The sequence below is a fragment of the Stegostoma tigrinum genome, chromosome 20, assembly GCF_030684315.1.
Source record: "Stegostoma tigrinum isolate sSteTig4 chromosome 20, sSteTig4.hap1, whole genome shotgun sequence".
Taxonomy (NCBI): domain Eukaryota; kingdom Metazoa; phylum Chordata; class Chondrichthyes; order Orectolobiformes; family Stegostomatidae; genus Stegostoma; species Stegostoma tigrinum.
The window spans coordinates 7,341,427-7,356,843 of record NC_081373.1 but is presented as its reverse complement, the minus strand read 5'-3'; the positions used below and the strand labels follow the sequence as shown (position 1 = coordinate 7,356,843).

The window sequence follows — 15,417 nt, the reverse complement described above, 5'->3', positions numbered from 1 at the left end:
ACCGGTCAGTAATTACCTGGATTATCCTTGCTGCCCTTTTTAAACAAGGGGACAACATTAGCAAGTCTCCAGTCCTCTGGGACCTCACCCGTGTCTAAGGACACTGCAAAGATATCTGTTAGGGCCCCAGCTATTTCCTCTCTCGCTTCCCTCAGTAACCTGGGATAGATCCCATCCGGACCTGGGGACTTGTCCACCTTAATGATTATTAATGTTTCGCCTAAGATTTCTACAAGTACTGCTTTTAGGAAAAATTAGTAAAAAATGATGTTGAAAAGATTAATTTGACATAGTGACAAAAGATTGGAAGGTCAAAAGAAACGAACACACACACACAATTCATCACCAAAATTGATTTGAGAGGAGGATATTGGTAAGTTCCATTGATTGACAGAGCCAAAGATCAAATCAGTTTTTGTTACACTTAATGAACTTTATCAATACAAAGTAATATCACTCAGAATAAAAGAAATCACCAGCAACATTCCAATGAATAACCAATAAAGTTACTGAAGGATCATGTAATGACATAGCTTACATCAATAACTCGGTTACATTCAGCCAAATGGTGGGAAGAACATTTATAACCTTGATTGAACTCTTTGATTGGCTAAGAAAAGTTCATTTCATTGTAAACCAGACTAAGACCAATGTGCCTTCTTTGGGCCACATTATGAAACAAGAGGAGCACATGGTTATTTCAGTGAAGTTGAATCTTCCAGCCATATAATTTAAAAACCATTTATTTGGAAAAAAAAGGTTATAGCAAGCATATGATCAGGAACACATATACAGAAAACCAAGTGCTATTATTCCAATGAAAATATGTAAAATACAACTGCCCTATGATTCAGTATATGCTTAATATATTACACCAGTTAAATGACATAAAAATTGTATTGAAAATAAGTTGTTGAAAAGGAAAATATCTCTTAAAGACACATTTTCATTTTTTTGGGGGGGAAAGCATTATGAAAAGTGTGGGACTTATTTATAATTAGTTTGAATGTTAAATTCATAACAACATTTTCTATTTAAAGTTATTTTTGGAGCTTTTACAGTCTAGAAACAAAAAGGAAACAAAAGTGAAGAAGGCCAATGTAAATTTCAGAGTTTGTGGGAAGAGGCCGATGCACGTGTTCGTTGAAGGCTCCGGACAGAAATTATTTTTGTTTTCACAGAACTCAGAAGACTGACCTTTTCAACTTGTTTGAGGGTTTGATTTTAGCAGTTTAAATAATGATGGAGGTCAGGTTCCTGGCTCTGCTATTTTTGGAAGGCTGAATCTAGGGATTGAAGGGATCGACATATCTTTACTGATAACCAGAAATTTGAGAGCCAACTGACAGAAAATTTGAGGAGAAGGCTGTTCTTGGTTGCTGGGAGTTTAAATTAAGCGCTGTCTTTCTAAGATTTTTTTTCCTCATTTGCATGCTTAAAATGAAAAACCGGTCAAGGGAAGGGTAGAGATTTTTTTTTAAAATGGTTGTATTTAGAGCTTCTCCTTCTAGGCCTTATAATATAGAATATAGGTTTTAAATTCTCCACAGCACAGCTGTGCTAGCAGTGATCAGTCAAAAAACACTAGATTTGAGCAAAGTGTAGGTCTTTGTAGGTAAATCTACATGAGCAAATTTTTAAAGGACAATTATAGCAGTCAGTGGAGTGATATGCTCCACCTGTCGGATGTGGGAGATTGGGGAGCAGTTGACTGTCCTTGGAGACAATGTCCGCAGGTGGTGTATCTGGATCTGTCTCATATCAGACTGGAGAAACTGGAAAGGCAGTTAGAGTCATTGAGGAGCATACAGGAGACACAGTGTGGTGATTAGTAGATTTAGAGAGGTGGTAACACTGCAAGTTCAGCCAAATAGACGGGTGACTGACAGGAGAGATAGGAAAGTAGTTCAGGAGTCTCCTGAGGGTATTCCTCTCCCAAACAGTTGTACAAGCTTGGGTACTGATTAGGATAGTCTCTCAAGAGGAAAATAGAAGTAGTAGCCAGATCTTGGAACCAACAATGAATCTTATGTTCAGCAGAGTTTGTCAAGGTTCAAAACAGCAATAGTTATAAGGCACTCTTCTGTCAGGGGCACACACTGAAGTTTCTGCAGTCACGAGCAAGAATTTAGGGTAGGATGTTGCCTCCTTGGTACCAGGGTCAAGGACATCTCAAATATTGTCAAAGGGGAGAAAGAGAAGCCAGAAGTAGTTATACACAGTAGTAAGAATGACATAGTGAGGGAAAGGGTTGAGGTTTTGCAGAGTGAATATAGGAAGTTAGGCATTAGGTTAAAAAGCAGAACCTCAAACGGTAGCAATCGCTGAATTAGCCCGGGTGTATGTGCTAGAGAGAGTAGGAATAAGAAAACAGGGTACATAAATCAATTGCTGAGGAGATGGTGAGTGGACTTGGATTCAACTTTTTCGATCATTGGGATATCTTCTAGAGCAGATCCATTTTGACTAGAAGGAAACTGATATCCTGGTGGAGAGATTTGCTAATTCTATTCAAGAGTCTTTGAAAAACTAGGGAGATGGGGTGACCGGATCCTAAGTAGTAGCAAGAATAGAAAGGCAGATGACAATGGTTCCTAATTTTAAAAAAAGAGCAAATTAATTCAAAAATGTACATAAGAGCAAGTCAGGCAACAAAGTAACTCTGGGGAATAAAACTGCATTTATTTCAGTGCAAGGGGTCTGAGCTCAGTATGTATGGAAATATGGAACGGGGACATCATAGCTTTTACAGAAACATGTCTTTGGGGGCGAGAGATAATGGGAACTGCAGATGCTGGAGAATCCAAGATAACAAAGTGTGGAGCTGGATGAACACAGCAGGCCAAGCAACATCTCAGGAGCACAAAAGCTGATGTTTCGGGCCAAGTCCCTTCATCAGAGAGGGGGATGGGGAGAGAGTTCTGGAATAAATAGGGAGAGAGGGGGAGGCAGACCGAAGATGGAGAGAAAAGAAGATAGGTGGAGAGTATAGGTGGGGAGGTAGGGAGGGGATAGGTCAGTCCAGGGAAGACGGACAGGTCAAGGAGGTGGGATATGGTTAGCAGGTAGGAAATGGAGGTGCGGCTTGAGATGGGAGGAAGGGATGGGTAAGAGGAAGAACAGGTTAGGGAGGCAGAGACAGGCTGGGCAGGTTTTGGGATGCAGTTGGGGGAGGGAATGAGCTGGGCTGGTTGTGTGATGCCGTGGGGGTAGGGGACGAACTGGGCTGGTTGTGGGATGTGGTGGGGGAAGGGGAGATTTTGAAGCTGGTGAAGTCCACATTGATACCATTGGGCTGCAGGATTCCCAAGCGGAATATGAGTTGCTGTTCCTGCAACCTTCGGGTGGCATCCTTATGGCACTGCAGGAGGCCCATGATGGACATGTCATCTGAAGAAAGGGAGGGGTGAGTTAAAATGGTTCGCGACTGGGAGGTGCAATTGTTTATTGTGAGGGATGTGTTGGAGATGTCCCAGGTGAACACCTTCCACCCCAACCTTAAGTTCACCTGGGACATCTCCAAAACATCCCTCACCTTCCTGGACCTCTCAGTCTCCATCTCAGGCAACCAGCCAGTTACTGATGTCCATTTCAAGCCCACTGACTCCCACAGCTACCTAGAATACACCTCCTCACACCCACCCTCCTGCAAAAATTCCATCCCCTATTCCCAACTCCTCCGCCACTTCTGCTCCCAGGATGAGGCATTCCACTCCCACACATCCCAGATGTCCAAGTTCTTCAAAGACTGCAACTTTCCCCCCACAGTGGTCAAGAACGCCCTTGACCGCATCTCCCGCATTTCCCGCAACACATCCCTCACACCCCGCCCCCGCCACAACCGCCCAAAGAGGATCCCCCTCATTCTCACACACCATCCCACCAACCTCCGGATACAACGCATCATCCTCCGACACTTCCGTCATCTAAAATCTGACCCCACCACCCAAGACATTTTTCTATCCCCACCCTTGTCTGCCTTCCGGAGAGACCACTCTCTCCGTAACTCCCTTGTTCGCTCCACACTGCCCTCCAACCCCACCACATCCGGCACCTTCCCCTGCAACCGCAGGAAGTGCTACACTTGCCCCCATACCTCCTCCCTCACCCCCATCCCAGGCCCCAAGATGACTTTCCATATTAAGCAGAGGTTCACCTGCACATCCGCCAATGTGGTATACTGTATCCATTGTTCTCGATGTGGCTTCCTCTACATTGGGAAAACCAAGCGGAGGCTTGGGGACCGCTTTGCAGAACACCTCCACTCGTTTTGCAATAAACAACTGCACCTCCCAGTCGCAAACCATTTCCACTCCCCCTCCCATTCTTCAGATGACATGTCCATCATGGGCCTCCTGCAGTGCCACAAGGATGCCACCCGAAGGTTGCAGGAACAGCACCTCATATTCCGCTTGGGAACCCCGCAGCCCAATGGTATCAATGTGGACTTCACCAGCTTCAAAATCTCCCCTTCCCCCACCACATCCCACAACCAGCCCAGTTCGTCCCCTCCCCCCACGGCATCACAACCAGCCCAGCTCATTCCCTCCCCCCCACTGCATCCCAAAACCAGCCCAGCCTGTCTCTGCCTCCCTAACCTGTTCTTCCTCTCACCCATCCCCTCCTCCCATCTCAAGCCGCACCTCCATCTCCTACCTACTAACCTCATGCCACCTCCTTGGCCTGTCCGTCTTTCCTAGACTGATCTATCCCCTCCCTACCTCCCCACCTATCTTCTTTTCTCTCCATCTTCGGTCCGCCTCCGCCTCTCTCCCTATTTATTCCAGAACCCTCTCCCCATCCCCCTCTCTGATGAAGGGTCTAGGCCCAAAACGTCAGCTTTTGAGCTCCTGAGATGCTGCTTGGCCTGCTGTGTTCATCCAATTCCACGCTTTGATGTCTTTGGGGGAGTCGGGGGAAGAACAGACTGGCAGCTCAATGTTCCAGGGTTTAGATGCTATAGGAAGAATAGAAAAGGAGACAAGAGAAGAGGACAAGTGGCGTTGCTGATCAGGGAAATCATCCTCCCGAAGTACAGCAGTAATATTTCCGAGGGATCATCCGATGAAGCTATATGGGCGGATCTCAGAAATAAGAATGCAATGTTCACCTTGATAGGATTGTACTTATATGCTCTGCAACAGTCAAAGGGACATTGAGGAGCAAATATGTAGAGCAATCTCAGATACATGTGAGAGTAATAGGGTTGTAATAGTAGCAGACTTTAACTTTCCAAACACAGACTTGGGCTGCCATAGTGTTAAGGACTTTGAGGATGAGGAATTTGTTAAATGTATTCAAGAAAATTTTCTTTAACGTGTAGATGTATCTACAAGAGAAGGTGCAACATTTGACTTCCTCTTGGAAAATAAGGCAGAGCAAGTAAATGAATTGTCAGAAGGGTAGCACTTTGGGACCAGTGATCATAATTCTATTAGTTTTATGATAGTTATGGATAAGGATAGGTCTTATATAAAAGTTAAAGGTCTTAATGGCAGTAAAGCAAATTTTGACGGTTGGAGACTGGAACTTTCAAAAGTTGACTGAAGTCGACTGCTCACAGATGAAGGGACGACTGTAAAGTAGCAGGCTTTCAAAAGTGAGATAAGAAGAATTCTCAGGTAATATGTTCTTGTTAAGGTAAGACTGGTAAGAATAGGGAACAATGGATGAATGACTGATAATTGAATAAAAAATACAGAGGCACTCTGGTCAAGAATAAAAAAAAGTCATATTAGGTAGCAAGAACTGGGATCAAGCGAATCTCTCGAGTACAAGGAGTGTAGGGGCATTCTTAAGGAGGAAATCAGGTGGGCAAAAAGGGGATATGAGACAGCCTTGGCAGACATGGTCAAGGATAATCTAAAGAGATTCTACAAGTACATTAAGAGCAAAAAAGCAACTAGAGAGAGAATAGGGCACCTAAAGATCAACATGTCGAACCACAGGACTTGGGAGAGATACTAAATGAATATTTCACATCAGTTTTTACTGTGGAGAAAGAAATGGAGACTAGGGAACTCTGGGAAATAGATACTGATGTTTTAAAAACAGTCCAGATCGCAGAGGAGGTCATGTTGGACGTCTTTTAAAAACAAAGGTAGATAAATCTCTGGGACATAATCCAGCGCATTCCAGGACATTGTGGGAAGTTAGGGAAGACGACAGCACTCCAAGCAGAGATCTTTCTATCATCTACAGCCACAGCTAAGGTGCCGGAGGACTGGAAGTTGCTGAAATGACGAGGGCACAGAGGTAGACATTGTCTATACGGACTTTAGTAAAGCTTATGATAAGGTTTTGCATATTGGAATAATTAGTTAGATCTACTGGGATTCAGAGATAGCTTGTCAGTTGGATACAAAATTGGCTTGACAGTAGGAGACAGAGGGAGACTTGACGCCTGATACCAGCACGAGTTCCCCAAGGACAATTTTGCTTTAATTTATGCATGCAATTTCGATGAGAATGTAGGAGGCATGGTTAGTTGCAGCCGTGGATGACATCAAATTTGTTATCAACAGTAAAGAAGGTGGCCTAAGATTACAAAGGAATCTTGATTATTTGGCCAATGGGCTGAGGAGTGGAAGATGGAGTTTACCTTGGATAAATGCGAGGTATGACATTTTGCAAAAAAAAGGACAGGACTTATATAGTTAATGGTAAGGCCTTGTTGTTAAACAGCGAAATCAAAGCGGCTCAGGTACATAATTCTTTGAAAGTTGTATCACATGTAGACAGGGCAGTTAAGAACGCATTTAATACACTTGCTCCATTGCTCAGGTCACTGAGTATAAAAGTTGGGACATCATGTTGCAGTTGAACAGGATGTTGGGGAGGCCACTTGAAGTGCTGTGTACAGTTCTGTTTGGGCTGATAAAGGAAGGATATCATTAAATTGGACAGGATTCAGAAAAAATTTAAAAGGATGTTGCCAGGACTGGAGAGTTTGAAGTATAAGAGGAAACAATTTTTTCCAGCGGAGCGTAGGAGAATGAGGGTGACCTTATAGAGATTTATAAAATCATGAGGGGCATAGATAAGGTGAATTACAGTATTTTCCCTAGGGTTGGGGAGTTCAAAACTAGAGGATATAATTTTAAGGTGACAGAGTAAAGATTTAAAAGAGATCTGAAGGGTAATTTTTTTTAGGCAGAGAATGTATGTCGAATGAACTGCCAGGGGAAGTGGTTGATGTACTTACAGTTACAACATTTAGAAGACATTTGATAGGCATATGAATGGGATACACAGGCAAATGGGACTAGTTTAGTTTAGGAAATTGGTCACATGGATGAGTTAGACTGAAGGGTTTTTTAAAATTCATTTGTGGAATGTGGGCATCACTGGCTGGCCAGCATTTAATGCCTGCTCCTAGTTGCCCTTGGAGGTGGTGGTAGTGAGCTGCCTTCTTGAACCGCTGCTGTCTACCTGCTGTGGGTTGACCCATTAGGGAGGGAACTCCAGGATTTTGACCCAATGACAGTAAAGGAACAACAATATATTTCCAAGTCAGGATGACGAGTGGTTTTATGGGGAGCTTGAGGTTGTGGCATTCCCATTTGTCTGATCCCTTTACCCTTCTAGATGAAAGTGGTCGTGGGTTTGGAAGGTGCTGTCTGAGGATCATTGCTGAACTTCTGCAATGCATCTTTTAGGTAGTACACACTGCTGCTATTGAGCATCAGTAGTAGAGGTAGTGGATGTCGTGTCAATCAAGCAGGCGGCTTTGTCCTAGATGGCATCAAGCTTCTTGAATATTGCTGCAGCTGCACTCATCCAGGCAAGTAGGGAGTATTCCATCAGAATCCTTACTTGTGCCTTGTAGATGGTAGACAGGCTTTGAGGAGTCAGGTGGTGAGTTACTGGCCACAGTATCTGACCTGCTCTTATAGCCACTGTGTTTATGTGGTGAGTTTCTGATCAATGATAACTACCCAAGGATGTTGATAGTGGGGGGTTCAGTGATGGTAAAACCACTGAATTCCATTGGGGTGGTCATAGCCTGGCATTTGTGTGCACGAATGTCACTTTGCCTGGATATCGTCTAGATCTTGTTGCATTTGTTTCCGTGCTATGTGACTCAATGACACGAGTTTGGTCTATTTATGTGAAGAAACTTACAATTAACCAGGTCAATCTTTTCACAACTGTGAAATTAAAACAGTATTTATCAAACAGTGAGTGACTGAAGGCTTCCTGGATCATTAATGGAAGTATGTTTACATAATGAAGTTCATTCATATTGTGGGGTTTATGACAGGAGGCAAAACATCAAGCCATTAGCTTAGGAGAAGCTAGGATACGCAAGATTTATTTTTAAAATTTAATGAAAGGTTTTTCAACTCAATTCAAAAGTTGGAGTGGCCACGGTGACCCAGCGGCTAGCACTTCTGCCTTGCATCACCAGGGACTGGGTTCAATTCTAGCCTTGAGCCACTGTTTGTGTGGAATTGCAGGTTCTCCCATTCTGCATGGATTTCGTCTGGGTGCTTCTATTACTTCCAACAGTCCAAAGATGTCCAGATAAAGTGGACTGGTCATGCTAAATTGCCTATAATGTCTAGGAATGTGCAGGCTAGTGCCTATTAGTCATAGGAAATGCAGGGTTACAGGGATGGAGGTTTTTATTTGGGGGGGTGTTAGAGGAAGGTATAGACTCTACAGGTTGAAGGGTCTGCTTCCACACCGTGGGGATTCTATGAAAAGGTATCTGACTGAAATTAGATATCAAGAATAGGTCCTTCAAGAAAAAGGAGTTTTTTCAGAGCACATAAGGAAATAAGTTACCTCAGTTGGGGAGTTGATGGCCTCGTGGTATTATCACTGGACTGTTGATCAGAGATCCAGATAATGTTCTAGGGACCGGGGTTCAAATCCTGCCATGGCAGATGGTGAAATTTGAATTCAATAAATATCTGGAATTAACTGTCCAATGATGATTGTGAATCCATATTCGATTGTTGGGGAAAAACCCCTCTGGTTCAGTAATGTCCTTTAGGGGAGGAAACTGCTATCCTTACCTGGTCTGGCCTACATGTGACTCCAGACCCACAAAAGTATGGTTGACTCTTAACTGCCCTCTGGATGTGCAATAAATGCTACCTAGCCAGTGATGCCCTTATCCCGTGAATGAATAAAGAAGAAAAAAATTTGAAGGGTTTTAGTTTGGGACAACTTGCAGTCCAGGAATGTTTTGTCAGAAATGTGCAGCAATTGCTCAAAGCTGAGAAAATCTAAGAGCACGGCTGCATGAGTCAAAAAGAATCTTTGCAACTCCAAGGATCTGAACTGAAAAGAAGCAATTAAGTCAACCTTAATAGGGAAGGAAAGTTTCTGAATCTTGATTAACTATAAAGTGAAAATGTTAATGAGTAGATGGTATTTTCTTCTGCTGAATATTTGAAGTATGCAGGTAACTTGGTTTGTTTTTGTATTGTTTTCTTTTGGCTTTATTGAAATCAAATCTGCAGCGTGGCAAAATTATGTTTCAAAGAAAGACTGCCACGTTAAATTGAAAGAAAACAAATATGTTAATATCAAGCCAGGTTTCATTCAGATCTGACTTTTTCCCCTAGTAAAATCAGCTGGGATCACAATGATATATTTCTCTCTGAAATTAAGCACTTTTCATGCTGGATGCAAATGATGAAAAACGGAGAGGGAAATGTCTATCCAAGTAAAACAGCAAAAAAAGACACTCAGCAGGTTGAAATCTTGGATGTACAGCCCTGACACTGTAATCAATAAGAATGGTTCAGAGTTTATTTACAAAGAGAACTGAGAACTTATTGTTAAACTTAGCGCAATCCTGCCATCAAAGGCAACACTTAAAACATGACTTTGAATTGTATCTATTAGAATACAGAAAAATCTACAGAATTTTATTCAAAATAAAAATATAACAAGTGAAGGTAACCTATATTCTGATATTCTTTCAAAGTCAACGTCATTTAAAAACGTAAATACACTGGTTAATGAGCTTACTATGGGCTAATTACAGAATATTTACGTCCATTTTCAGAAATCAGTTGTTCTAATTTGATGGCAGTATAAGATTTAAACATATAAAGCATTCCAGTCACCATTGTAACAGCATGCAAATGCCTTAGAAGACAACAATCTAAATTTGTGACTTTTCTTTCAGAAGGTACAAATGAATGAATGCATATTGTGAATGAATACTTAACTTGGAACTTAGCTACACAAAAAATAACTGCAACCAAGTGGGAAATTATTTTGTAATAAAATACAAAGAGTTGTTTCATTGCGTACTTTACATACCCTGAAAAAGTGAAGTTATATTCCACACAACACTGTTTAATGTTTCTTACAATCATTTAATGCAAAATAGGAGTGCCATGCAGCCCTCTCCAGAGTCTGGATCAGGAGAACAACCAAGCTTTTTTTCCACAATCAGTTTTATAATTATGCAGTTCAATGAACGGTTGGCAGGTCACGGCAATTTTAAACTGTAAATCTCAAATAAAGCAGATCCCAACTGATCTACCCTGAGCTTCAAAGCCATGAACAATTTAATTTCCATCACACATCAAAGGTGTTTTGATCCTCAAAAATTGTGTGGACAGCAAAATTAGGCCAGAGTTTAGATACAATTATATCTTTGCCATTTTGCAAATATCATGGCAACACAAGCAATACCCCACAATTTTAACAAGTAATACAACATACCTCTGACCTTGCAAAATCAATGTTATAAGCTAGGATCTTTCAAGAATCAGTACGTTTGGATTTGGAAGGTTAGCTCATTTAGAAAATACAGTCGCTTCCACGTTGCTCTTCTAATTTCTCATTACTAATTACTGTTCTGTATGGGTTTGTTCAAGCTCAAAGTGTTCTACCTCTGTTGAGAATAGCCAGCTTTCAGATTCTGTCATTCTAACTGCTTGCCTTCCCACCTAATTTTGCATCATTTGCAAACTTGACAATAGCACATTCATTTTCCTCATCCCAATCATTAATATATATCGTAAATGATTGTGGCTCCAGCACTGGTCTCTGTGGCACTCCTTTAGTTAATTGAAAATGCCTCACTAATCCCAACTCTTCATCTTCTATCAATTTACCAATCTTCTAACCATGCTAATGTACTCTCCTCAACACCACGGGCTCTTACCTTGTAAAGTAGCCTGACACACAGTACCTTATCAAATATCTTTTGGAAATCAAATATATGACATCCACTGGTTCTCTTCACAACTGTACTTGGTTATATTATATATTTCTAAATATTCCATTCCTAATTCTTTTCAAGAGACTCTCGCATTTTACCAATGATAGATGTTAAGTTAATTTTCCTATAGTTAGTTGCTTGTGTCTCCTTCCCTTTCTGAACAAGGATGTTACCTTGATAGTTTTGGAAAACACTGGGACTTTTCCCAAAACTAAAGAGCCTTGGATGGTCACTGCCAGTGTCCTGACAAAAGGTTTTGGTCCGAAACATTGACTTCCCTGCCCCTCGGATGTTGACTGACCTGCTACGCTTTGCCAACTCCACATTTATTGACTATTACTGCCAGTGTAGTCCCTCATTATCTCTGTAGCTACTTCACTTAAAATCTAAAGATGCAACACATCAGGTCCGGGGACTTATCAGCCTTGAGTCCCACTAATTTCCTATACTGTCATCATATATATTCTTCACACTTTCCCTCACCTCACCTTCTCTTGGTCCTTTTGATTATTTAGCATTTTTGGAATGCTACTAATGTCCTCCACAGTGAAGACTGAAACAAAGTATTTGTTCAACCCTCTGCCGTTTCCTGATGCTTTATTATTATTTCCCCAGCCTCAATCTCTAAGGGGCCTATGATTACTTTGGCCCCATTTCCTTTTTATACATTCAAAGAGTTCTTAATTGCTAGTTTGCCCTCAGTTTACTTATCCAATTTTAAGTGCTTGTCAATTATCTTTCGTTACCTTTTACAAAATTCCCATTCCTCTGCTTTATCAGTAAACTTTGCTACATTTTATTTATTTTCTTTCTGTTTGATACCATCTTTAACTTCCTTGGTTAAATGTCATTGATTCATTCCTTCCTAGAATCTTCATTGCTCACTGGGATACATCTTTTCTGAGTAATGAAATATATTGTTAGAAGTCTGCCGTTGTTCCCTAACTGTCTTTCCTGTTAAACTCCTGCAGGCCACACCAACCGACTCTGCTCTCATCCCTATTAATTACCCTTATTTACGATCAGCACAGTTGTACGTCACCGAAGATTCTCACTCTCAAACTAAATGCTCTATGCTACCATTTCATGGCCAATGATCCCTAAAAGAGACTCTTTTCTAAAATCATTTATTAACCCTGCCTCATCGCCTATACCAGATCCAAAATAAGCTGATGCACAGTTGGATTGTTCGAGTAAAGTGTCCTTAATATATTCTACAAATGCTTTCTGATGGCTACCTTTGCCAACTTGACCATCCCAATTTACATGAAGATTAAAAGTAACCCAAGATTAGTGTACTGCCTTTTTTGCTTGTCCTCATCATCTCCTGATTATTGCGTTCCTAAGGGCCTATGGACTACACCAACCAGTAGTTCTTCCCCGGTTATTTATGACTTCCACACGTTTGGGTTCCACAGTAACTAATCCAAGGTCACTTAATGCTGTCATACTTATTCTAAACTGTAATGAGAAAGCTACCTCATCATCCTAACAGCATGTCCATCCTTATAAAAAGCCACATAACCCTGAATTTTAGTTGCTAGCTTTGATATCCTTGCGAGTATGTCACTACAACAGGTTTAAGATCATTCCCATCAATCTCTATTTGTACCATTAATTTGTTTATTTTGTTCCAAATATTAAGTGCATTTATGTAAGGAGCTATCAATTTTGCCTTTTTTTGACCTCTTGCTCCCCTTTATCCCCCAATTCCTGCTTCTTTATAATGTCTGAATATTCTCTCCCATCCTGTCTTCCTCCTAGTATCACTGCCAAAATAGTTTCCCAATAACGCCACTATGTTGTTTTGCTTTATAGGCCTACGTTTCCCCTTCTCAAACCCTCACTCCCCTATTAATCGTCTCGACAGCCCTATATATTCGATTGTCCAGGGCACTGTCCCTGCATGGTTCAATTGAACTTCTTCAACCAGAACAGCTTCCTTCTACCACAACATTGGTATCGGCATCCCATCAATTGACACCCTTTCCTCCTATACTTTACTTACTTTATTTATCCATGTCCATGTCCATGTTCAATATGCAAGTGCCTCAGGTAATAATCCTGAGATTACTTTGGACGTTCTGCGCTTTACTTTAACAACTAATTGTTTGAAACTTTTCAGTAGAACATCCTTTAGTCCTATCATTGTTGTTAGTACCAACGTGGATGACAACAACTGCACCTTTCTCTGCCCACTCCAGATGTTTCCAACTCTGACAGTAAGCAGGCAACGTAGCTTTCAGCTTGTCGTCACTCCTGCAAGGAACAGCATCTATCCCTCTAATTATACTGTCCCCTATCACTATGCTCTTGTTTCCCTCCCTCACTTGAATGCCTCCTTTCCCAGTGTCGTGATCAGGTCATGATTTGTACAGTCCCCCTCTTATTCTCATAGGCTTCTCAAAAGTGCCCCCTGGTCGTCATACCTGCCTCATTTATAATCACAACCCCGTCCTTGATCACAGGCCAAGTTTGAATTATCTAATTTAAGGTGTGTGACTGCTTCCTGAAACAAATTCAAGCAACTTTCACCCTCAGATATGTGAAGTAATGTCCGGAGCATAGATTCCAGATCCTTACCTTTGAAGTAATCGTGTAGGGAGTAGTACATTTTCACTGATAAACTTGATGGACTGAAGTGCCTCCTCTGTAGTGTATGATTCTACATTAGCATACTATTTCACTTTGTTTTTCCCACCTATCTAACTTAACTGAAAATGTTAGAAGTAGAATTATTTGGAAAACCCATTCCAAATTGCTTATCTATGATTCCTCTTCAAAAATATATGCAACTGGTGATCAAATTAGAATAGAATTGGGGTCAACTGTGTCCTTCATACTAAACAGCTTTCCAATAATCACCATTTAGACTGACTTAAAGTTGTGTCAGCGTCTGGCAGCACAGCAGCTAAAAGAATGGTTAGCACTCCTGCCTCAGAGCACTGGGGCAGCAAATTCAATTTCACCCGCAGGCTACTGTGCAGGCTCCATACAGACATTCTCCTGTGTCTGTGTGTGTTTCTTCCAGGTGCTCCAATTTACTCCCATTTTGCAGGTTAGGTGAACTAACCATGCTAAATTGCCCACAGTGTCTAGGGAAACACAGGTTAGGTGTATTAGCTGTGGGAAATGCAGGGTTACAGGGAAAGGGTAAGAGGGTGGATATGTGTGGGATGCTCTTCGGAGGGTAAGTGTGAATTCAATGGGCTGAATGGCCTGCATCCACATTGCAGGGATTCCATGACAACTAAAACTTGCAAAACCTGACCTTGGCAAGAATGAAACTCTTCTGCAGAGAAGAAGAAAACCATACACGTAGGTTTTTTGTGGGTAAGAATGAGAAAAACACATACAAAGCCATGTAATAGTGGTTTCAAGATTCTCCTTCCTATAATACAACAAATTCAAAGGGAGTGGAATCAATATAAAAGTGTACATTCAGAAAGACTTTATCTCACCCTACATGCAGGATCTAAATCCTGATTTATCTTCCACCTACCATGACATCTACCTAAGTCTTTGTTAAACTTGGACCAAGTTAATTTGTTCCCGAGTTTCTAGAGATCATATTTACATTTCCATAGGTCAACTCTTGAAGGAGCTAATGCTATTACATTTAGGTTGAGGCTTCCTAATCAACATCAGGTTTGAAGTCTCTTCCCTCAACTATTCTGGGAAAGCAACCCACTGTGCGAATATGCTGAATCAATTTTCAGATCTTTCATGGATATTATATATGTGTCACGTACCTTATTGACATGAAAACTGACTTATTGTCAATTTGTGTCACTAACATTTTCAAAATATACATAACCAAAAAATAACATTTTTCAGAATTTTTTTCTGAAATGCAATCAACTTAAAACTTCCCTATTTCTAACTCATTACAGCACTTACCTATCAAACAGAATATACTTGGAAGGGTCAATAGATGAATCGGCATCTACAAAAGTGAATTAATTTTTGGATTGGGCCTTTAATAATTTTTCCCTTATTTTGGAATTCCAGTACTTGAGATGTTATTTTCTGGTACTTACTCGTGGACTCTGTTGTCACCATACAAGTCACTCAATCCAAAGCTGACATAATGCCAGTGTTCTGGAACATCCTGTGTTGGGCTCCCTGGATTTCTATACATGCTGATGTAATCCAGCGGATCTGGTCCTCCCAACCTTTAGAGAAAGAGAGAAGTCAGAATGGATTTTACTCACTGATTGCAA

The 15,417-nt window shown here is 41.2% G+C and overlaps 1 protein-coding gene across 2 annotated transcripts in view; it reads right to left on the bottom strand.

The window, feature by feature from the left end:
* sufu (suppressor of fused homolog (Drosophila)) overlaps positions 1–15,417 on the bottom strand; it is a 126,234-nt gene that overhangs the window by 98,418 nt on the left and 12,399 nt on the right. For both annotated transcript variants that reach the window (XM_059652962.1, XM_059652963.1), the window contains exon 2: positions 15,235–15,369. In XM_059652962.1, coding sequence (XP_059508945.1) covers positions 15,235–15,369 — 135 coding nt within the window. The remainder of the gene's footprint in view (positions 1–15,234; positions 15,370–15,417) is intronic.